The following is a 24,189-nucleotide window of genomic DNA, read 5'->3' as shown; positions in this document are numbered from 1 at the left end:
TGCTTGCTCATGTATAATTTATTTTCGCTGTAAAATTAATCGGGATTGAACTTGAATGTACAGACACATTCTGGCTCACAACTATATGTCAGCCATTTGTCACAAATAATTTCTGTAAATTGTGATTGTTTTATTTGTGTAAATTTCTCCTTCCTTGATAGAAATAAATTTACTGGAGGAGCAATGACCCACCCAATATGGCGGTCACGCTGATAGATGAGGAACGTCTCGCGAGAATTGGCTCTCATGTGACTTCCGGTGGGCTGTCATGGCGGCGGTGGGGAAGCTCCGGATGTGTGCTGTGTCTCCTTCAGGGAAACAGTCCGCCTCTGTCCTCTTCCTGCACGGGTCAGGTCTGTCAGTCCTCCGCTCTCTCTCTCTCTCTCTCTCTCTCTCTCTCTCTCTCTCTCTCAGCCCTCTGCTCTCTCTCGCTCTCTCTCTCTCAGCCCTCTGCTCTCTCTCTCTCGCTCTCTCTCAGCCCTCTGCTCTCTCTCTCGCTCCCTTTCTCTCTCTCTCTCTCTCTCTCTCTCTCTCTCTCTCTCTCTCTCTCTCTCTCTCTCTCTCTCTCTCTCTCAGCCCTCTGCTCTCTCTCTCTCTCTCTCTCTCTCTCTCTCTCTCTCTCAGCCCTCTACTCTCTCTCTCTCGCTCTCTCTCTCTCTCTAGCTCTCTCTCAGCCCTCTGCTCTCTCTCTCTCTCTCTCTCTCTCTCTCTCTCTCTCTCTCTCCTCTGCTTCTTCTGCTCCCATAAGTAGGGATGCACCAATACCACGTTTTTTCCAAAATGAGCAGTGTATGAGTATTTCCTTTTGAGTACCCACCAATACTGATACAGAGTACTTAGGCCAATACACACATTTATTTTTTTCCACAGATGTTATTTGAACAACATTCCTACATTGTGATGGACTGACATTCAAAATTAGTTCTTTTATGGTACTGCCACATTTACTGTTAGAAAACATTTCAATAAAACTTCAGAGTGTGTGTGTGTGTGTGTGTGTGTGTGTGTGTGTGTGTGTGTGTGTGTGTGTGTGGTCCCTTTAACATGCGCACTGCTTGCTTGACCAGTGTGCATGAGAGAGCGAGCGTTCATATGCTGAGCAGATCTATCAAGAAGCAGTACATAGAAGTAAGAGGCCAATAAATACAAGTGTTGACCTCAGAAACTGAGTTTCCATGTCCTGCTGTCCTCCGGCTGTGAGACGAGGGCGTCAACCCTGAAGCTGAGGACAGCTTCACCCAAAAGTAACTAAGTTAGATTACAAGTTACGTTTTCGTTACCTTCAGCAGCTGCCGACAACACAGCTGGGGTCCTTCCTGCCAATGTGTCTTCTTACTCAGGAAAATGACGAAGCAGCGCTGCCCCGGGTGGAGCGGCGTTCACAGTAAACTCCGCCCCGGGTGGAGCGGCGTTCACAGTAAACTCCGCCCCGGGTGGAGCGGCGTTCACAGTAAACTCCTCCCCGGGCGGAGCGGCGTTCACAGTAAACTCCTCCCGGGCGGAGCGGCGTTAACAGTAAACCGCCCCGGGCGGAGCGGCGTTCACAGTAAACTCCTCCCGGGCGGAGCGGCGTTAACAGTAAACCGCCCCGGGCGGAGCGGCGTTCACAGTAAACTCCTCCCGGGCGGAGCGGCGTTAACAGTAAACCGCCCCGGGCGGAGCGGCGTTCACAGTAAACTCCTCCCGGGCGGAGCGGCGTTAACAGTAAACCGCCCCGGGCGGAGCGGCGTTCACAGTAAACTCCTCCCGGGCGGAGCGGCGTTAACAGTAAACCGCCCCGGGCGGAGCGGCGTTCACAGTAAACGCCGCCCCGGGCGGAGCGGCGTTCACAGTAAACTCCTCCCCGGGTGGAGCGGCGTTCACAGTAAACTCCTCCCCGGGCGGAGCGGCGTTCACAGTAAACTCCTCCCGGGCGGAGCGGCGTTAACAGTAAACCGCCCCGGGCGGAGCGGCGTTCACAGTAAACTCCTCCCGGGCGGAGCGGCGTTAACAGTAAACCGCCCCGGGCGGAGCGGCGTTCACAGTAAACTCCGCCCCGGGCGGAGCGGCGTTCACAGTAAACTCCTCCCCGGGTGGAGCGGCGTTCACAGTAAACTCCTCCCCGGGCGGAGCGGCGTTCACAGTAAACTCCTCCCGGGCGGAGCGGCGTTAACAGTAAACCGCCCCGGGCGGAGCGGCGTTCACAGTAAACTCCGCCCCGGGCGGAGCGGCGTTCACAGTAAACTCCTCCCCGGGTGGAGCGGCGTTCACAGTAAACTCCTCCCCGGGCGGAGCGGCGTTCACAGTAAACTCCTCCCGGGCGGAGCGGCGTTAACAGTAAACCGCCCCGGGCGGAGCGGCGTTCACAGTAAACTCCGCCCCGGGCGGAGCGGCGTTCACAGTAAACTCCTCCCCGGGTGGAGCGGCGTTCACAGTAAACTCCTCCCGGGCGGAGCGGCGTTAACAGTAAACCGCCCCGGGCGGAGCGGCGTTCACAGTAAACTCCGCCCCGGGCGGAGCGGCGTTCACAGTAAACTCCTCCCCGGGTGGAGCGGCGTTAACAGTAAACCGCCCCGGGCGGAGCGGCGTTCACAGTAAACTCCTCCCCGGGCGGAGCGGCGTTAACAGTAAACCGCCCCGGGCGGAGCGGCGTTCACAGTAAACTCCTCCCCGGGCGGAGCGGCGTTCACAGTAAAGCACCCAGTGTAACATATCCTATTTCATCAAGCACTGAGCTTTGTTCTTTCTGCTCCACCTCTTTGTTAGGCGGTGCTCCTCTATTGGGAACTATACGGTATACCACAATGAGGATTATTTGTAAGATATGGTGCAGGTTGTGATTGATCATGTCCCAGAGCAGAATGACATGAATCCACTGTGTTTGTTCCAACACGTCCTCTGTGTTGGATGTTTGGCAGCTCTCGTGTTGTGGAAGGGAGGAAGCTGAACGTCTGAGACCAGAGCAATGACAGTATATCAGTACTACCAGGTTTGGTGGCAGATATACTGTCATTGCTCACAGCCAGGGTGTCAGACATCAGGCCCGCGGGCCGATACTGTTCCACTAGACAGGGGCGTCAACCTCAGGTCCTGGAGGGCCACAGCCCTGCATGTTTTCCATGTCTCTGCTTCAACACAGCTGATTGCAGCTCGTTATCAGGCTTTCTGTTCCACAGATATAAAACCTAGAAATCACACGGCCTATCCGCGCCTGTTGACGTGACGTGCCCACAGCGCCGCCATCTTGGGGAGGTCTCCTGCTTGTGCTAAACATAGATCCCAAGGCTAGACGATCCACAAAAACATTCGTAGCTGGCTTGCTCGTCCACGTATCAACACAAATAATAGCTCATTTTAAAGCTGAGGAAAAGCTCTATCCAGTGGAAGGAAATATTGGGAGAGGGAAAGGTCTTCCACATTTCTTCAGAGCAGTGACACGACCCAGAGAGGAGCTGAGCTGCTGATGCTGGTTGCTATCAAACAGCCTGAGAGCCGTGCTGTCGGGGGGGGGGGGGGAGTCCCACAATGCAACAGGAGCAGCTCCTGGACATTTCACACCACAAGGTTTCATTACAATCTGATTGATGTGAGATTAGACACTTTCTGCAGGAATTGTTGGTTTTGTAAAAATACAGACATTTTCATTACAACATGGCTCAGTTGGTACAGCAGTCGTCTCTCAATCAGAAGGTTGCAGGTTCGATTCCCATCTCTGCCTGCCTACATGCTGAAGTGTCCTTGGGCAAGACACTGAACCCCAAACTGCCTGGGTTAATGTAGTGAGAGACTGAGTGGTTGGTAGTGGTCAATTCAATTCAATTCAATTTTATTTGTAAATCACATCAACAAACATCTCAGAGCCTCTTACAATGATAGAGAACAACAGAACCCAACTAAACCTTCCAGAACCTCTTACAATGATAGAGAACAACAGAACCCAACTAAACCTTCCAGAACCTCTTACAATGATAGAGAACAACAGAACCCAACTAAACCTTCCAGAACCTCTTACAATGATAGAGAACAACAGAACCCAACTAAACCTTCCAGAACCTCTTACAATGATAGAGAACAACAGAACCCAACTAAACCTTCCAGAGCAGCAGATGGAACAAGCAACAGTGGAAACCAGGAAGAACTCCCTCTCAGGAAGAACAGTTCATAAGATGTCCCTCTTCAGGAAGAAAGGGGGCGGAGCCTAGACTCTGGAAGGGCGGGGGGGCATCCGCCTTGACCGGTTGGGGGGAGAAGTACATGGGATAGGACAGGGAGAGAGAGGAATAGAAGAGGGAGAGAGAGAGGAATAGAAGAGGGAGAGAGAGGAATAGAAGAGGGAGAGAGAGAGAGGAATAGAAGAGGGAGAGAGAGGAATAGAAGAGAGGGAGAGAGAGGAATAGAAGAGGGAGAGAGAGGAATAGAAGAGAGAGAGAGAGAGAGGAATAGAAGAGGGAGAGAGAGGAATAGAAGAGGGGGAGAGAGAGGAATAGAAGAGAGAGAGAGAGAGGAATAGAAGAGAGAGAGAGAGAGAGGCAGACAGACCAGAGAAGTACAAATACTAAGAAAAGTCTATGATGAGCGTTGGTCTGATGATGAACCAATCTCAGTCTGGAGTTTAAGGGCCGTGCCGTTGCGGTGGGGTCTCGGTGCTGTGGGGGGGTCTCGGTGCTGTGGGGGGGTCCCGGTGCTGTGGGGGGGTCCCGGTGCTGTGGGGGGGTCTCGGTGCTGTGGGGGGGTCCCAGTGCTGTGGGGGGGGTCCCGGTGTTGTGGGGGGGGTCCCAGTGCTGTGGGGGGGTCCCGGTGCTGTGGGGGGGTCCCGGTGCTGTGGGGGGGTCGGGTAGTAGGACCGTGGTAACTCCACTCTGGGAGTCTTGGGTCTGATCCCCTGGATCCTGCTCCCCTCCTGTCAGGATCTGGTGGCTCCAGTAATGTTGTTACACAGAGAGAAAGAAAGAAAGACAAGAAACAGAAGCTCCAAATATAGAGTTCCTCCCTTTAACGGGAGAGAGGAAATCCCCTCAGCAGTCTAGGCCTAGAGCAGCTCAACTTAGTGCTCCTATTCTATTCCTAATGAGAAGCTCTATCAAAGAGGAAGCTTTTTAGTCTCCTCTTAAATAAACTAATGGTGTCGGCCCTTCGGACCGAGGCTGCTAGTTGATTCCAGAGTAAAGGAGCCATATGGCTGAAACTCCTGCCTCCTCTTTTACTTTGAAGGACTTTAGGGATTACCAACAGTCCTGCATCCTCAGAGCCAAGGGCTCGTGGAGGGTGAGACACTTCTAGAAGTTTCTCCATATAGGACGGAGCCTGGTGATGAAGAGTTTTAGATGTGATCAGAAGGATGTTGAATTCTATTCTAGATTTGATGTGAAGCCAGTGTAAGGATGCTAAGACTGGGGAGATGTGCTCTCTTCTTCCAGTTCTGGTTAGTAAACCTGCAGCAGCGTTCTGCTCTAGCTGGAAGATCCTAACAGAGGAGTTTGGACATCCTGACATTAGGGAGTTACAATCATCTCATCTTCAAGTCACAAAGGCAGGAAGCATTTGTTCTGCATCTTTGAAGGACAAGAAGTTTCTCATTTTTGCAATATTCCTTAGATGGAAGAAGGCTGTCCTGGAGACATGTTTAACATGGGACATAAAGGACAGATCCTGATCAGAAATAACACCCAGGTTCCTAATATCACTGTTAGAGGTTAAGGTAATATTATCTAAGGTAATCAGACTATCTGAAAAGTAATCCCTGAGCTTTTTAGGACCTAGGATTAGAACCTCAGTCTTGGATGTGTTGAGCATTAAGAAGTTGATAGACATCCAGGACTTAACGTCCCTGAGGCAGGACTCTAGTTTAACAAGTTGGTCGGCCTGATTGGCTTTAACTGATAAATAGAGCTGAGTATCATCTGCATAACAATGAAAGTTAATGTTGTGTTTCCTAATAATATTTCCGAGTGGTAACATCTAGAGATTAAACAATCTGGGTCCGAGGACGGAGCCTTGTGGTACTCCACACAGGACCCCTTCATGTATTGAAGATTTGTTATTTACATGAACAAATTGAAAGCGGTCAGATAAATATGATTTAAACCAGTTTAATGGTAAGTTAAGTTTTTAATGCCGACGCCATCTTTTAATCTCCTTAAAAGTATATTATGATGGACAGTATCAAATGCAGTACTAAGGTCCAGAAGAAGTAAAGCAGATAGAAGAGCTCTATCTGAGGCCATTAGAAGGTCATTAGTAACTTTTAGCAGAGCAGTCTCTGTACTGTGGTTCATTCTGAAGCTGGACTGAAGGTCCTCTAACAGATTATTCTCCTGCAGATAATCCTGGAGTTGTTTAGCCACTACTTGCTCCAGAACCTTTGACAGGAAAGGAAGGTTGGAGATGGGCCTGTAGTTTGAGAGAAGGCTTGTGTCTAAGTTTGGCTTCTTAATGAGAGGTTTAATAACTGCTAGTTTAAAGGATTGTGGCACATAGCCTATTGGTAGAGACTGGTTAATAATTGCGAGTATAGAATTATTAATTAGTGGCAGTGCCTCTTTCAGAATTCTAGTAGGAATTGGGTCCAACAGGCTAGTAGTTGGTTTAGCAGAAGAAATAAGGGAGTTTAGTTGGACTAGTTGTATTTGCTGAAAGCATTCCAGATGACTGTTAGGTTTAACCAGTTCCTCTGTTATGGGGCTAACGGACGGTAGGGTTTGATGGATGTTATCCCTAAGCCTTGTCATTTTATTTTGAAAGAACTTCATGAAGTCCTCACTACATATATTGATAGGAATGGTGGGCTCAACACTATTTTGGTTCTTGGTCAGTTTGGCTACAGTACTGAAAAGAAAGCGGGGGTTGTTTTTGTTTTCCTCTATTAAGGATGAGTAGTAATTAGTTCTACTTCTACTCAGAGCTTTCTTATAAGTTTTGAAGCTATCCTTCCAGGCTATATAATCTAGCTCTGTTTTTATTGAACGCCAAGTTCTTTCTAATCTACGGGAGCGTTGTTTAAGCTGGCGGGTTGATGAGTTAAACCATGGGGAGGACTTTTCCTGTTTTTTCAGTTTCATTTTTTGAGGAGCTATGTCGTCTAGCGTTGTTTTTAGCATATCTGTCAGACTGTTTGTTAGGTATTCAATGTCTGAGCTAGCAACAGTATACGGGTCAGGAAGATTCACTACTGATTCTATAGCAGAGGGAATTCTTTCCTTGAATTTAGTTACTATGTTATCAGAGAGAGACCTGGTTAACACGGCTTTAACCGGAGGGTTAGAACTATTTAGAACAAAGTCAAAGGTTATTAAGAAGTGATCTGACAGGAAATCATTGTGAGGAGAGATGGTCAGATGCTCTATATTCAAACCATAAGTTAGAATAAGGTCTAGGGTGTGGAGATGTTTCTGGGTAGGCCCGTCTACTACCTGAGAGAAACCTAGAGAGTCAAGTGTAGATCTAAAGCTGCACTGAAACTATCATTTTCTAGGTCAACATGAACATTGAAGTCTCCTACCATGATAACCTTATCTTTAGTCAGGGCTAGATCTGACAACAATTCAGAGAATTCAGTTAGAAAAGTTGAAGAAGGTCCAGGAGGACGAGAAATGATTACAGATTCTACAGAATTTACTATTTTATTTGACGGGTGTGGCATGGTCATGCTCAGACTCTCAAAAGAACTAAAGTTGGGTTTTGGGTTAATATTAATTAGTAAGTGAGAGTTCTAGATGGCTGCCTCCACCCTCCTCCACCACCTCCACCAGCTATTTGAGTGTTAGTATGACTTGGAGGGGAGGCTTCATTTAGACTAGCATACTCATCTTTACGTAGCAGGTTTCTGTTCATCCAAAGAGATCAATGTTGTGTTCACTTATCAGATCATTGACTAGAAGAGCTTTGGATGATAAAGATCTCATGTTTAGGAAACCACATCTCATTTGTTTGTCTTGATTTTGTCTAGTTTCACACTTGATACGGATGAAGTTTTTGTAGTCATTAGAAGTAGTTTTCCTAGGTTTAGATAGTTTTATACTTGTGGTGGTCCGAGGGATAGACACAGTCTCTATGGGATGTTTAACTAAGTTAGCTATGGTTGGTGACTGCCCAGAGGGAAACTCAGAGAGGCGTGTAGGACTGCCACTCTGTTGCCTGGTCCCCACTCTGCTACGTCAGGATGGAGGAGCTAAGCTTTTAACTCTGTTTCTAGATAAGAGGTACGCTCCATCCAACGTGGGATGGATGCCGTCCCTCCTGATGAGACCAGGCTTGTCCCAGAAGGACTTCCAATTATTAATGAAGCCTACCGAGTTACTGGGACACCACCCTGACAGCCAGCGGTTAAAAGATGAGGCTAAACATCTGGTCCCTGATGAGGTTTGGGAGGGGTGAAGGGTGGGTCAGAGGGTGAATGTAGTGAGAGAGTGAGTGGTTGGTGTAGCTGTGGCTACATATGTAATTTACCACCATCCAGTATGGAGTGAATGAATAATGCAATGTAAGTTCCCCCTACATTAAATGAATATTATTATAACATATGCTCTGCGCCAACAAAGAAAGGTCTAAATCTAAAGGTTATTATTTTACCGGTCCGGTTCACTCAAGATGAACTTGGACTGCATGTGGAACCTGAACTAACACGTGTTTGACACTCCTGCCTCACAGTCATTGTCCCACATGTGTTTGATGTAGTACATCATCATCCTGTTTCCTAATCCCTGTGGTTTGTCTTTGCAGGGGACACGGGGCGCGGTCTCAGAGCCTGGGTGAGAGACGTTCTGGGCAAAGACCTGGCCTTCAGCCACATCCGAGTCCTTTACCCCACAGCACCCGCCCGGTGCGTCTTCAACCAAGTAACTCTGCGTTCACACTGGGAGGGGTTTGTCGACCTTTAAATAAGCCATAAGTAACCAAAACACTGTGAGGAGATGGTTTTATGGATGTCTGTAATGGGGACATCCATTGGTGGGCAAAGGTAATGAATAAAATAGAAATACCATGAGAATGATTTTTAATTCAAGCAAATCTACCAACTGTGAGCACTCATTCAGACTGCAGTTCATCTGTCTTTAGACCAAGCAACGTGTTTGTTTATAGCAAACATCTCAGTATCGTGAAGATGACCAATTATTAAGTTTGTTTTTTTAAACCGTCATAATGAATATACACTTTAATTAAATAGTTTTTTTCATCCATCGCCACATGCAATACAGTCATCTCAAGGCGCTTTGACAGAGGAAATAATGATGATTCCACATGAGAACGTAGAGAAGACGGTGAAAAGGAAAAACTAAGTGTTAACAGGAAGAGAACTGCAGAAGCAGACTCAGGTTCTACTGCTCCGGTTATAGTGAGAGAACAGAAAGAAAAGGAGAGCAACAGGCAAACAGACATTAACCCTCTCACTGTCCATCACAAACTTCCAGTTGTTTACTCTCTACTTTCTTTGTGTATGGAAGTACTGTCTTCAGTCTGCTGGCAGCACTAACCCTGACCCTCCTCATCTTCTGCATCCGCTGCAATTCAGTTCTGTGTGCCAATAACATTGTTTTCTCAGAACACTTTAAGACAGAAAAACTAAACTATTTCACATGAGCAACCTTAAAAAGCAAAGGACAGAGAGCAGCAAGCAAACAGACCACAGAGTTAGTAACCTGTAAAACATCACTGTATGGATAGTGAGAAAGGAAAGAAGCTCATTCACCTAAACCAAGAGCAGCTTCATTAGAAGATGGTCCAGAATTCAATAAATTCTATTCTATTCTATAAGTAGAGAACCCACAGCTCAGCTTTCTGCTACATGTTTTTATTATTTCATTAATTCACTGAACATACGTACATGAAGTTATAGATCAAGTCAAACAAGAAAATGTTGCAAAAAACTTAATCTGTATCAGTACATTTCAAAACAAAACAGGAAAATCAACAAAAATGAGCAAAAACAAGAACCACTGGTGGAAAATCTCCACTATGACAAAATGTGGGCACTGTTATCTGACAGAATAATAAAAGTGTTTGTATTTATCAGGAACCATTTTGTTATCACATGTCCTCCTGATGGTGCTGCTCATATAAACCTCAGTATGGCCGACCTGATCCTCTGTTTTGAGTCGTCATGTGAAGACTCCGGTACCTCTGAAAGCTCAGTGAATATGTGGCTGTTTCCTCGTGCCTGACCTGTGCTTGGCGTCCTGCTGCCTTCAGGCCGTACACTCCCATGCGAGGCGCTCCGTCCACCGTCTGGTTTGATCGCCGCAAGATCTCACAGGACTGCCCGGAGCATCTGGAGTCCATCGACCACATGTGTGACTCTCTGGGCGCCGTCATTCAGGACGAGCTCAACGCCGGGATTCCCAAACACAGGATCGTCATCGGTAAGGACTTTAGCCTCACGCAGGGTCAGATCTGAAGTTCATGAACATGTGAGCTGGATCAGAGTTTTCCCTCCTGTCTGTTGAGTTCCATGCTCGGTGTCTGAGAGGCTGCATCACACTTTCAGACCTTACACGACAACCGTGCAACAACATAAATGCAAACATTAAGGATTTTCACTCGAGACGTGGTGTAATCAGGGTCTAAATCTCATGCTGCCTCTTAGTCCGGATTGAAATGAGCAGCAGATCCCTGAAGGAGGGAACTTTACTGCTCCAGTTGTGTGAAAGGTTGTACAATTATATATCTCACAATGCTAAACATATATTGGGTAACAGTTCAAGACTGCAAACTGTTTTTAATTGATCATAAGTACCTAATTTTATAATTTTATATACCTAATATTAATTTAATGCATGAACAAATCGGTGCTCTCCACTGGCCAACTCATATTTTCTTCATATTAAACCAAATACTAAAATGTACATGTCAGATGGTTCAAATACATTATTCAAACAACCATCTGTTGCTTCTTTTTACAGGCATATTTGACTTTTTTATTATTATTTTGAACTGCAAAATGAATGGTATTTTTATTTTTTAGGGGAAAACCTAAACGCAGAAAGCCAAATGACATAAGCAGGGAGGACCTGATCCCTGACTAGTAGTAGGGTCGGGTACCTTTTACATTTAACCGATACGGTACCGATACCCAGTACCTGGGAATCAATACCGGTACTCAACGGTACCAATTTTCAGTACTATTGTGTGTTAATGTGGAAATAAATCTTCATTTGTTTAATCATAAAATATCAAAAATTTTCAGTTGAACATATTCATTTTAAATCATGTAAACTTTAATAAATCAATCAAAACAACATCCAAGTGCTTCTACTGTAACATCACAGTTCTATCAAATGTCTTCAACATGAAAACCCTTAACTACTACTACGCAGTGTTTTTTCTTTATAAGGCACAAATTACAAGCAGTTCCAGTAACTCCTATTCCTTTCCCCTCAGGAAACATTGCTTGACGGTCCATAGAGGGCTGAGAAGTTTAAACAAATGAGAATCTCTTCATCCTGGAGAAACATCTAGTACTTCACCAGAAGCTTCCTAAGATTAGAAGTATTCCCGCCGTTGGCCTCGCACGTCGCCTCACAAATATTGCAGCGAGCGTAATCTGCATTACGTTTTGAAAAGTGGAGCCTCTTGAAGGTTTTCAATCAGCCATGCTGCTCGTCTCACTGCTGCAACTCTGGCATTACGCTTGTGTGCTGCAATGCTGTGTTCAAGTCTGGCTCGGAAAATCGCCTACTCTTCCTCTCCCTCACAGTCTCAAGGATGCCTTTATGTACCGAAACATGGTCCTGTTTAGCTGCGGTCCCTCCATGCTGCTTGTGACGGGTTTTCGTGTATCGCCACTGACAAATTTGTGTATGGTATGGAAGAAATCGTAACCACCGGCTACAATTTTCCGCCCCCCCTCCGTTGAGGTAACTAGCACTGAGGAAGGGTCTCATAAGGCGGAGCTACAACGCAGCTGTCTGCTGATTGGTCAGTGACGATCGTCACTCTCGACTTGCCCGCAATATTTAGATATTTCATCGGCCATAGACCCTCCATTGTTGTTTACATCCGCCGCTTTGTGCTCACTGGTTGTTTTGTTAACTGGTTTATTGAAATGTCGGTGCTCCACTGCCCCCTGGTGTTCAGACGAGGTGCAGACGCTCCTCTCAGTAACAAGAGGGGCGGAGCTTCAGCAGGAGCTGGACGCTGCTGCTCACAAGGAGAAATTTAAGCTGAGTCACAGAGAACAAGGCCCAAGGCTTTTATTCTGACGGCCGTCCACCGCCGGCCGCTTCACCGTTCTTTGCTCAACTCATAACTCTGCCTACATTTTGACCGTACTGTTTGCGGTGGGATTGCAGCTTTTGATTTTACGTGAATCAGTGCTCGGTACCCAAACCTACCTAAGACCTACACTATAGTAATACTGAGGAGGAGCAACTGATCAGCTGACCTAAGACACTGAGCAGGAACTCTGAAAGGTGGAACGAGAGCAGTTAAGGATTAAAACAATCACAAAAGTAGTTCAATATGAACTGTAACACGCACAGGCAGCCACTGAAGCAAAGCTAGGATGGGTGTTATATTTTCTGTCATACGTGCTCAATTAATTTAACAATGAGAGCAGCGTATGAAAGTCAGCTCATCTGCACAGCCATCACAGCTTTGTAGGGAAATATCTTGAGTTTTGTACAATGGAGGAACAAGCTTTGTAAAGGAGCTCATGCTGGACTCAGAGTTGGGGTTAGAAGTTATACTTCAGTAACTCAATGAATGTGCAGGATCTGAGAAGACTCTCACTGTGTGTCTGACCCACCTCCTCGTCTAAACCCTCAAACACTGAAGATCAGACCTACACCCCCCCACCGTCTCCTCACTCCTCTCCTCTCCACTCCACTCCACTCCACTCTTCTCACACACACACACACACACACACACACACACACACACACACACACACACACACACACACACACACACACACACACACACACACACACACACACACACACAGTGACACAGCAGTCCATCTTAGCATGTCTGCTCCTTAACTCCCCTCTGTCATGATATAAAATGAGGAATGCATCATCGGGTTTCCGCGTCTTTTAAAGTGCTGCCAGCAGATAATACAAAAGGGTTTCCAGGGGGGATTTTCAGGTCCTGAAATGCTTTTTGCATTAAATATTGTGCTTATCAAGTTCACGTATAAGTAACAGTGTAATGAAGGCGCTGTGATCAAGCACGGCAAACACTGCTGAGAGTTCCCACAAGAAGGAGACGTGGTGTGGGAGGCCAGCAAGTGTTTTTTTACACTGATGACTTTCTACATTGTGACCGAGCGTCCAGTTACCATGAGGGTGGCGAGACGAGGGTGGCGAGCTCTCAGAACGAGTTCAAGAGGTGAAAGCAGCCAGACCGTGAAGCAGAGCTCGATGTGATGCACCTGTAGGATGTGGTGTTCTTCTTATGCACACAGGAAACGATACGGCCGCGGGCAGCACCAGCCTCCAGTAGTTTTCCAAATAAACCAGATTTTTGCATGAATTGCATCGAATCCTGGCCTCTGGGTCTGATCCAAAGTAAACAGAGGAAGCAGCTGCCTGGAATGGTCATTACGACTAACTGGATACATCCGGAGCGTCGTGCACACGGTTTGCATGTGAGGCCATGCATGGTTTCCCCCTTTCACCATGTGTTTCTGATAAAGCATCGCAGTAGCAGCAGGGGACTGCACGTTTCCATCTTGAAGAATGAAATAACAAGGTACTGGAGGCAAAACGGATCACAGCTGATTGACTCGCTCCCCGTGGTTCACTGTGCATGTGAACCGTAAATTTACTCAGTCGTGTTAAATATTACATGACTCCCACAACCTTTAGATGAAAGAGTGTTTCAGTCCATAGAGACAAGTTTGGACCTTGTTTTACTTTATCTCCTTTCCAAAGAAACAACTCTATTCTTCGATCAAACCATACTACAACCCAAATCAGCTTGGTGTCCATTCCACCCACTCTAGATGGAAGCAAAAGAGGGTTTCATGAAGTCGTACAGCAGCCCAGGTTGTATTAACAGCCATTCGACGCCTTTAATCACAATCTCCATCAACTCTGTCAGATGTTAAAGTCTGCAGATGTTAGAGGCTCTTTGCTCCCTCTACTATGCTGGAGCTTAGCATTTAGCATTTAGCATCCCTCCACCGTGTTTTCACTCTTCAAAGAAACTTCACAAAGGATTAAGGTTTTAAGGATCAGTAAGTGAATGAAGCAGGTTAATATTAACGTGTTGGCTTCATGTGGTTGGTGCAGGCCCCCAGCTTGCTCAGTAGGTAGAGCATGAGACTCTCAGTCTCAAGGTAGAGGGTTCATGTCCCCCGTCCAGCTCAGTAGGTAGAGCATGAGACTCTCAGTCTCAAGGTAGAGGGTTCATGTCCCCCATCCAGCTCAGTAGGTAGAGCATGAGACTCTCAGTCTCAAGGTAGAGGGTTCATGTCCCCCGCCGGGCGCCATCTTCATGTGGGCTCTCCACCTTCCTGTGGGCTCTCCACCTTCCTGTGGGCTCTCCACCTTCCTGTCGGCTCTCCAGCTGCTGGTGCAAACAGATAAGCGGGAGAAAATAGATGGATGGTTGGTGCAGGTTAAAGTGTTGGATTCATGTGGTTGTCCATTGTTCCACTGCAGGGTTTATACATCAGTTTTCTTTCTGACACAGCCTCCATGTTTCCTGTTTTTTATTTACTAAATTAAAATGCTGAGAAACTGCACCGCTTTAAAAGAAATGAAGTCTCTAGTTTCTATTGCACATGACATTTATGCAGAGTCTGCTCACTAGTTTAACCATTTAATGAACTTATCAGCCATACCCAAAAGCCAAAAGTTAAGATTAGTTTTATCTTATGATGGAATGCAGTGCACAACAGTTTGTGTGCTATTGTGTTAGAAATGTTTTGTGTTTATACAGCAATGTTTTGAAAATGTTACATGGAAATGGCAGAGACAGATAATGATGTAGTGTTCATGTCAGGCCACTAGTTGGTGCTGTTGGTTGTTTTTTTTAATGAAACCACATACACGCAGCAGAGAACAATGAGCTCTAAACATTAACAATGACACAACACGGACATTCTAGTGGACAGGCCACCGTTGTATTGTTATTACGGTAACTGTCAAAATAAAACTGCCAAGTTGGATTGTTATTACGGTGACTCAAAATTAAAGTACCAAGTCCAGGAGAATATGGACTTGGAGTTATGACACCCCTGCCATTATTGTTTTTGTTCATCTACTTGTGTATATATCGAAGAACTGTTTACTCTGGCCGTTCTGCGCATGTGCAGTAGCAGCGTTTCAAAAAGTTGCGTTTTCGGTTGCTTCGAGCACCATTGTCATGGAACACCTAAAACGTGAAGAAAGTTTCTGTTTTCACTTGAAAACGTTGCCATGTAAACGGGGCCCAAGTGAAAAGAAGTTGTTGAGTGGCTTCATGTAGTTAAAGAGTTTTAGAAGAGAGGAGGAGTTGTTCAGGTTTACGTACTAAAACAAGTGTCAGGAAGCAGGATCTTCCATTTCCAGACGGTGTGAAATCAGACAAACGGTGGCGTTTGTCTCTGACTGCAGTAAATGTTGACTATAGTTTCTGTACCTGGTGACAGTGATTGATGGTTTCTCCGTGTCGGCGGTGTCTGCTGGACACGCAGGACCAGCCATGTGAATTCCACTCCTCCTCCTCCTCCTCCTCCTCCTCCTCCTCCTCCTCCTCCTCCTCCTCCTCCTTCTCCATCCCATCACTCTCCTCAGATCCCGACAGGATGATGGGTCCTTGCACACTTTCCCAGATGTACACACTGTGCCTACATGTGCCCAGATGTGTGAGATTAAAGACAGACTCAGAAATGACTGCTTATTCCAAGGCAGAATAAAAGAAGAGAGAGATCTGATGATGTGGAACTAAGAAGTCCAATCCGTCTCTTGTTTTTGAAATATTTTCCAGCACCGGCTGAATAAAATGCTCAGAGTTAGCTTCGGTTGGTGGTGCCTCCATGATGGGACTTTTATACTTGCCCTATTAAGTATATTTAGACCAAACGTCCTCTTTTACATATGAACTTTTCACATCCCTGTTTTTTTAAATATAATGATGGAAATGTTTGGTTTTCACTGTTTCCAGGGAACTATAAAGCTAAAGATTTAAATTGACTAAAACTTGGTGCCGAATATTTCTGTATATTTGAATTAATCCCACAAAAGCTGCTTGTATATGTCTCCACACACAGACATGATTTACTGTAATGTACATCACAGCTAATTTCCATGAAACACTAGAAAAATAGTGCTTTTTTTAAAAGACAATTCTTAATTTTCTGTCCTTTATGTTTTTTTTATGTTGGGTAAAACTTCTAAATCGAGCTGATAATTCATCCTATATTAATTAGAACTGGTTAAGTAAACTCTGAGGAGCCTATCAGATTGTTCCTTGGTTATGAGATATCATTTTGTTGAAAAAAAAGAAGAAAAACTTTAATTATATAAAAATCATAAAGCATCATCTTGTAAACATTGAACCTTTCATAAGGAAAAATTTATGCTTTTAAATTGATTTTGGGTAAAGACGTTTTTCCTTTTCTAACATCAGGTTCATCTGTTAGGGGCAATATAAACAAAAACGTATTAACATTCAATTGGCTCAATAATACAGCAAAGATATTAAATGTCTTTTGTATTTAACAGTACTTCATGTTGTTCAGAAACATGTTTGCTTATTAGAAGAGTTTATGGTTCAGTCCACATACTGAGGAAATAAATCAATAAAACCATTCACCTGCTGTCTGAATATTAACTGTCGGTTTCCCCTTATTTAACTTGTAGATCAAGCATTTGGCTAAATCCGCAGGTTTGTATTGTTAGAGTTTCCTTCTTGTGGAAGGAATGTGTAGATAAAGAATTGGCATCCCCGGAGATCAATATACACTGTGGGAATTCAGTAAAATCATTCCCGGAATATGGGGTGGGTAAAGATCCCATTGGGAAATATCTGCATGCTGTGAAGGGTGTTGGCTCACATGATTATATGATTTTCAAGAATGTGGGGGAGGACAGGGTGCTTCTAAACATTAGGAGCTACTGTTCAGCTTTAGTCAGAATAAAACTCTGAAATGGGAAAAAGACTTTGAGTTTCTTTTGACCACCTGGACTGTTCAGCGTTTTAATTATATATAAAAACCAATACATGCTTTTTATATCAGGTGAAATCTGCTGCAAAGTGTGAAACTGGCCCAAATTTCTATTTGAAAAGCCTCTAAATGAGATAAAATACCAGGTGGATTCCATGAGCAGGTTGTCTTATCATGAACTTCACTTGGAATTAGTGTCCTGCACAGAATGTGTGTTGTGTTGTTGTCAGACGTTCATAAGGGTTCCATTTAAAGAAACAAAAAAAGGCAGATATTTGACCATATATGGTCACTTTTGTTGTGGTTTGCTGGAAGGAGAACTCAAGATGTCAGACACCACGATTGGTGGAACAGGAACCCTTTTTATTGGAGTGCAAAAAAACAAAAGGTCAAAGTTCAAAAACCACTAAACCGTAACCTACACAGAACAAACCAACAGCCACAACACATAGAAGACGCTCAGTATGTCCCACAGCCACCAGGTGCAGACAATCATCACTCAGACACATCAGGGAACCGCAATCAGGCATGATGAGGAGACGTCTGAAACCAGGGACAGAGTCAGAATCTCAGAATAACCATAAAACCAGATGATTTGTGTACCCTGACAACTTCCTCTGTGAAGGGTTAAATATCTTGAGGCTGGGCTAGAAATCAAATTAGAATCACGTATTTTTAGTTTGGCTGTTAAAAAGTGGAAATTGTTGATGTTTGCTCTTCTCTCTTGGAAGGTGGATTCTCGATGGGCGGAGCCATGGCTCTTCACCTGGTGTGTCGGCAGCATCCGGACGTCGCAGGAGTTTTTGTCTTCTCCAGCTTCCTTAACAAAGACTCTGTCACATATCAGGTACAATTCTGAGTGTGAGTTAAGGAAATGTTTGAAAGGGGAGGAGATCCGTGATGTTTGTGTACGGTGTGTGACGTTGGCATGGCAACATGACAAGAGGAGAGGATCCTGCTGAGGGCCACAGTAATTGTTTGGTTTGGTAACATTTTCATCACATCAGCACCACAACAAAGAAAAACTTTCAAGTTTAGATTTAAAGGTTATTATGGGACTGTGTTACAGCTCACTCAGGATGGAACTGGGGTGATTGTGTTACGGGAACTAAAGTCTGTTTGGCACCAGATCCAGTTTTAGCTGAGTTTGGTCATTTTCTGGAGTACCCATATGAAATTCAGTGTTACCACATTGCTAAATTCAGTAAAGTGGACCGTGCTATTCCACAACATATAATATCTTCTGGTGGTTTTTGTTAAAAGCATTCAGAAATCCCCTCGTGCAATCAGATACCATCAGGACTTATATTTATCATGTGACTGACATGTCAAGAAGTCAACCTTAGCAACTTTTACCAGCCTTTCCATTCTTGTAATACCAGTTTGATCCATGAGATATGGTGGGAGTGGGCTGTATACACTGTATACGGGAGAAACTATGAATTTGGCCCACAGTGGAGATTTTGACTGGACCAGCCTGCCACCACAGCAGAGGGGTTAGTGTTACGGGGGCGGGCTGATGCCAAACGTGGACAACAGACAGAAGTTCAAGCTGAGCGACACTAAATACTAGAGCTGGACCCGAGGATCTGTGTATAGAAGAAAAGAAAATATCTCAATATATAGTTACCGCACATGCTCCAAATGATACCGTGACGTAGACTTCTGGCCGTATTGCCCAGCCCTACAACAGACACATAAGCAGATCCCAGACTAGCTTTCTGCCCCTGCGGTGGCCGTCCCCTCCCCCAGGGGTCCTGTGACCAGCCTCCTGAGGTGAGGTGAGGTGAGGCAGCACACCTGACTCACATCTGGTGCGCTTCCTCACCTCTCTGCACATAAAGGTGGAGCCGGCCGGACATGAGGGCTCCTGTGTGTGTGTGAGCCGAGGGTGGAAGCATGGCTGCCACATCTGCATCTGCAGGTTGGAAACTAGTGGAAATGAGTGGCAATGGTCCCGTTTCCTCGTGGTCTCGTTTCCTCGTGGTCCCGTTTCCTCGTGGTCTCGTTTCCTCGTGGTCTCGTTTCCTCGTGGCCTCGTTTCCTCTTGGCCTCGTTTCCTCGTGGCCTCGTTTCCTCTTGGCCTCGTTTCCTCGTGGTCTCGTTTCCTCTTGGTCTCGTTTCCTCTTGGTCTCGTTTCCTCGTTGTCTCGTTTCCTCTTGGCCTCGTTTCCTCTTGGTCTCGTTTCCTCTTGGTCTCGTTTCCTCTTGGTCTCGTTTCCTCTTGGTCTCGTTTCCTCTTGGTCTCGTTTCCTCGTTGTCTCGTTTCCTCTTGGCCTCGTTTCCTCTTGGTCTCGTTTCCTCTTGGTCTCGTTTCCTCGTGGTCTCGTTTCCTCGTGGTCTCGTTTCCTCTTGGCCTCGTTTCCTCGTGGTCTCGTTTCCTCTTGGTCTCGTTTCCTCGTTGTCTCGTTTCCTCTTGGCCTCGTTTCCTCTTGGTCTCGTTTCCTCTTGATCTCGTTTCCTCGTGGTCTCGTTTCCTCGTGGTCTCGTTTCCTCTTGGCCTCGTTTCCTCGTGGTCTCGTTTCCTCTTGGTCTCGTTTCCTCGTTGTCTCGTTTCCTCTTGGCCTCGTTTCCTCTTGGTCTCGTTTCCTCTTGGTCTCGTTTCCTCGTGATCTCGTTTCCTCGTGGCCTCGTTTCCTCGTGGTCTCGTTTCCTCTTGGTCTCGTTTCCTCTTGGCCTCGTTTCCTCGTGGTCTCGTTTCCTCGTGGTCTCGTTTCCTCGTGGTCTCGTTTCCTCGTGGTCTCGTTTCCTCTTGGTCTCGTTTCCTCTTGGCCTCGTTTCCTCGTGGTCTCGTTTCCTCGTGGTCTCGTTTCCTCGTGGTCTCGTTTCCTCGTGGTCTCGTTTCCTCTTGGCCTCGTTTCCTCGTGGTCTCGTTTCCTCGTGGTCTCGTTTCCTCGTGGCCTCGTTTCCTCGTGGTCTCGTTTCCTCGTGGCCTCGTTTCCTCGTGGCCTCGTTTCCTCGTGGCCTCGTTTCCTCGTGGTCTCGTTTCCTCGTGGCCTCGTTTCCTCGTGGCCTCGTTTCCTCGTGGTCTCGTTTCCTCGTGGCCTCGTTTCCTCGTGGCCTCGTTTCCTCGTGGTCTCGTTTCCTCGTGGCCTCGTTTCCTCGTGGTCTCGTTTCCTCTTGGTCTCGTTTCCTCGTGGCCTCGTTTCCTCGTGGCCTCGTTTCCTCGTGGTCTCGTTTCCTCTTGGTCTCGTTTCCTCGTGGCCTCGTTTCCTCGTGGTCTCGGGTTTTTTCTCTGTGCTGAAGTGAAACCTTTTATTGGAAGTATATTTTAAAGATTGTTTCTGGTAGAATAACTTTAACATAATTTAACACTCAAGAGACCTTGATGTAAGACGTTTTGAAAAATTCTTCAATTAAAAGAAAGGCCCCTGTGAACCAATCCCAGGCTGAACTTGCCCTGGCCCCCTCCAGCTCCTCTCGACCCTCCAGCCGTCACAGTAAAAAGTCCAACTTGTGGCAGGGTGAGAGCACACACTGAGGACTTCGGGCGCTAAGGAGAACCTCTTTGAACTTTGTGTGCAGACTGTCGTTTACAATCGCACAGAGAAGTTTGGAGTTTTCACAGCAATGTTTTGAAAACGATGTAGTTTTCATGTTGGGCAACTAGTTGGTGCTGTTGTTTGTTTTAGTAATGCCACACAGATACAGCAGAGCTCAATGAGCTCTAAACATTAACGATAGGAGAACACGGACATTCTAGTGGACAGACTGTTATTACGGTGACTGTCAAAATAAAACTACGAGCCTGGACTTCAGGCTGTTCTACTTGTTGAACATGTTTTGTATCATTAACCTTGTTGAAGGAATCTCTCAAGTTCGTTTTCAGTTTCAAACTCCTGGCTTCACATTTCAGCTCAGCCATTTGTATTCTTTGTTCTTATAAATAAATGTATATTCACTATGAATGTACTCTCATGGTACTACAGTTGTTTTGCTTTGTGCTTTTCACATCTTTTCTGCTGTTGCCAGTGATGACTCAGATATGACAGTTAAAAGCAGAAACAGTGAGCACAGTGTAGTAACTCCAACCAGCCTGTGAGTTCCTCAGGCCCCGGAGGCCCCTGGAAGACCCTGGAAGACCCTGGAGGCCCCTGGAGGCCCCTGGAGGCCCCTGGAACAATGGGACGGCCTCAGATACACATCAGGGACAGCTGTCGGTCGAGAAACTGATAGGATTCAAACATGTTATTCAGAAAAGTGAAAGACAAAGACGCTTGCAGAGATCCACATTTCATGTGTGCAGATACAGACACCAGTAAAGTTTGTTACCTAATTTAGTATTTCAATTCCATTTACTTCTATGAATACAAATACAACACGGTCATTTCAAGACTTAACAATTCCACACAAGCAGGTAGAGGAGATGGTGGGAAGGAAAAACTCCCTTCAAACAGGAAGAAACCTGCAGAACCAGACCCTGAGAAGGAGAAACCACCAGAACCAGACCCAGAGAAGGAGAAACCTGCAGAACCAAATTCGGAGGAATAGGAACCTGCATAACCAGACTCAGAGGAGAAACGTGCAGAACCAGACCCAGAGAAGGAGAAACCTGCAGAACCAGACCCAGAGAAATAGGAACCTACAGAACCAGACTCAGAGGAGGGGGAACCTGCAGAACCAGACTCAGAGGAGGGGGAACCTGCAGAACCAGACCCAGAGAAGGAGAAATCTGCAGAACCAGACTCAGAGGAGGAGAGTTTCTGCTGTTCCAGTTGGAGTTTAGGGATAAAGGAGAGAACAAAGAGCAGCAGTAGTACACTTTGATGTACATTCATTTTAATTTACTTGTTTTATGACCTCAGAACCTTTTGCAAAGTCTCTGGGTGTGTTTTCATCATCATGAACGATTTGGGTTTGTTTGTGTTGAAGGCGGTGGAGGAGCGGCTCCGGGCGGGACAGTCGCTTCCTGAGCTGCTCCAGTGTCACGGCACCAGCGACGATCTGGTGCTCCATCGGTGGGGGGAGCAGACGGCGGCCCTGCTGGACAAAGCCGGTATGACCACGTCCTTCCACTCTTTCCCGGGCCTGCAGCACCAGCTCTGCCGGGCCGAGCTGGAGCTGCTGAGAAGCTGGATACTCACCAGGCTCCCAGACACCAGCTCTCCCTGATCAAAGCTGCTCATTCCACTTCATTTTTATCAATAAATTGATCATTTTCAGAAGATGTTGAAATTTTTCCTTCAATTTGAGCGATTGCCAGTGTTTGCTCGTGGGCAGGCCAGCTGACAGCTTTGCTCCTCCCGGACGAGATATCTGAGATGGGCCTGTCCATCGTGGGAGGTGGAAAAGGTACTCAGTTTAGTCTAGTATTTTCTTAGTAGTTTCTTTTTCAGAGACTATGTACAATAAACATTAATCTTCAAGAAAAGATGCTTCGTACCAGATTTAGCCGTTGCTAGTTTCCCTCTGCAGCCCCCGGGCATAATTAACTGAAATCATTTGGGAATTCCTCACCCTCTGGATCCACTGGCAATTCCTTTGCTCTCTCAGAGAACGGTGTTCATTTTGGCAGGACTACTAGAATGTTCACTCACTGTCGGTCACTTTATCTGGCAAAACTGCAGAGTTGTAAAAAGTACTTATGTGCCTCAGAGCCAGAGGACTTACTCATAACACAACTATTATTACAAGCCTGTTGGCCTGCTTGCCTTTAGTCAGCACACATATATGTATACAGTCTATACATAATATAACATCCTGTTGAGCAGAACTGGTTCTAAACACGTCTACAACACATTCTCTTTCCAGGAGACGTCCTCAGGGAAGCCAAAATTAACGTTATTTTTGTACGTCTTTGCTGGACATTGTCTGGACGTCACGTTAACGTCAATTTAAAAAAAAAAAGTGACTCAAAACTCCAGTGTGACTGAAGCATGTCAAAACCAAAACCTGCCAGTCTGGCTGCTTCAACATGTGCAAATTAACCTCTGAAATACTTTAACACTCATCAACACACACGCACGCATGCACGCACACACACACGGACATCAGAATTAAAAGTGGTCCAGGCTGTGGACGAGAGCTGGTGATCTTATATAATCAATAATACAGTTTTTACACATTAACCTGAAGCACCACAGGATCAATATTTTGAAAGTCACCCATCGTTGATGTTTATTGCATTTTGTTCTCTGCTGATGTGAATGAAAGAGATATGAAGCACATCGGGACACAAGAATGGCATGACACCCAAACTCTAAAGTCCACCATTTGGCATTAACTGTGAAATTCTGGTGTTGAACTTCTCCTACAGGGTAAATCCAAGAGAGCTCAAATGTGTCCTGTATATCCAACAGTCCCTCCAGATGAAAACGGAATCAAAATTCTTCCACAAAAGTCAGAGGGTGTGGCCATGGCAGACTGCTGAAAATCTGATGGTTCACCATGAAACAGGAAGTGATGTGTGCGAGGACCCTTCAGTGCTGCTTGCAGCTTTAACTGGTAGTTGTACATTGGCTGTTGATTTCTAACCTAAATCCTAAAAGGGGGGGGGGGGGGGGGGGGGCATAAGCTGCTCTCTGGTTAAGCAACAAAGGCAACAACGTTGAGATCATTCAGCGTGGGTTGGTGTGGACGGACGGATCAGGAGCATGAGGAGGTGAACACGGGGGGGAAGACAGGAGGTGAAGCCAAAGCAAACAGAAGGAACTCCTACTTTCTCAGATGCTGATTACTTCCAGCCACTTGTGAATAAAGCCAGTGTGGAGCAGCCTGCGGCAGTTCACCCCGGAAGTACCCATGAGCAAGCTGCAAAGGTAAGAGCATCCCATGGAAACAGTCGTCCTTGTTGACATATTATGACAGGAAAACATTTGAATCTCTTTAATGCCTGCAAATAAAGGTGTTGTGCATCACAAGCAGGTCTTCTCCTCTTGTTTAGAACCAACACCAGAGCAGAGGGACGTCAGCTTCAGTGGTTCACATTCTCCAGACTGAGATTCAGATGACAAGCAGGTTGTGGTTCCTTTTTAAAGAAGCTTTAATTAAAGCAAACCCTACAGGACAGTCTGTCAGCACTGGGTTACGTAGACATTGTTCAGAGCTTTGCACGCCATGGTTCTTCAATTTCAACATCAATCAACTGTTTCTGAAGTCTTTTGAAGCTTTTGGATGAAACTC

The 24,189-nt window shown here is 45.9% G+C and overlaps 1 protein-coding gene across 2 annotated transcripts; it reads left to right on the top strand.

The window, feature by feature from the left end:
• Window positions 1-256: 256 nt before the first annotated feature.
• On the top strand, window positions 257-22,431 carry lyplal1 (lysophospholipase like 1). Of its 2 annotated transcripts, none has more exons than XM_080472237.1 (5): window positions 257-353; window positions 8,698-8,797; window positions 10,165-10,334; window positions 17,800-17,915; window positions 21,940-22,431. In XM_080472237.1, the coding sequence occupies exons 1-5, from the start codon at window positions 269-271 to the stop codon at window positions 22,177-22,179; spliced, it is 711 nt and encodes a 236-aa protein (XP_080328363.1). In that variant the 5' UTR covers window positions 257-268; the 3' UTR covers window positions 22,180-22,431. The 2 variants fall into 2 exon arrangements, with proteins under 2 accessions (XP_080328363.1, XP_080328364.1); XM_080472238.1 differs by having other exon boundaries at window positions 266-353; window positions 8,698-8,935; window positions 21,940-22,239.
• Window positions 22,432-24,189: the final 1,758 nt, after the last annotated feature.

This window comes from Lipophrys pholis, assembly GCF_963383615.2.
Source record: "Lipophrys pholis genome assembly, chromosome: 9".
In the NCBI taxonomy this organism is placed as follows: domain Eukaryota; kingdom Metazoa; phylum Chordata; class Actinopteri; order Blenniiformes; family Blenniidae; genus Lipophrys; species Lipophrys pholis.
The sequence above is the reverse complement of the archived record's forward strand: the minus strand, read 5'-3'. Positions and strand labels throughout refer to the sequence as shown.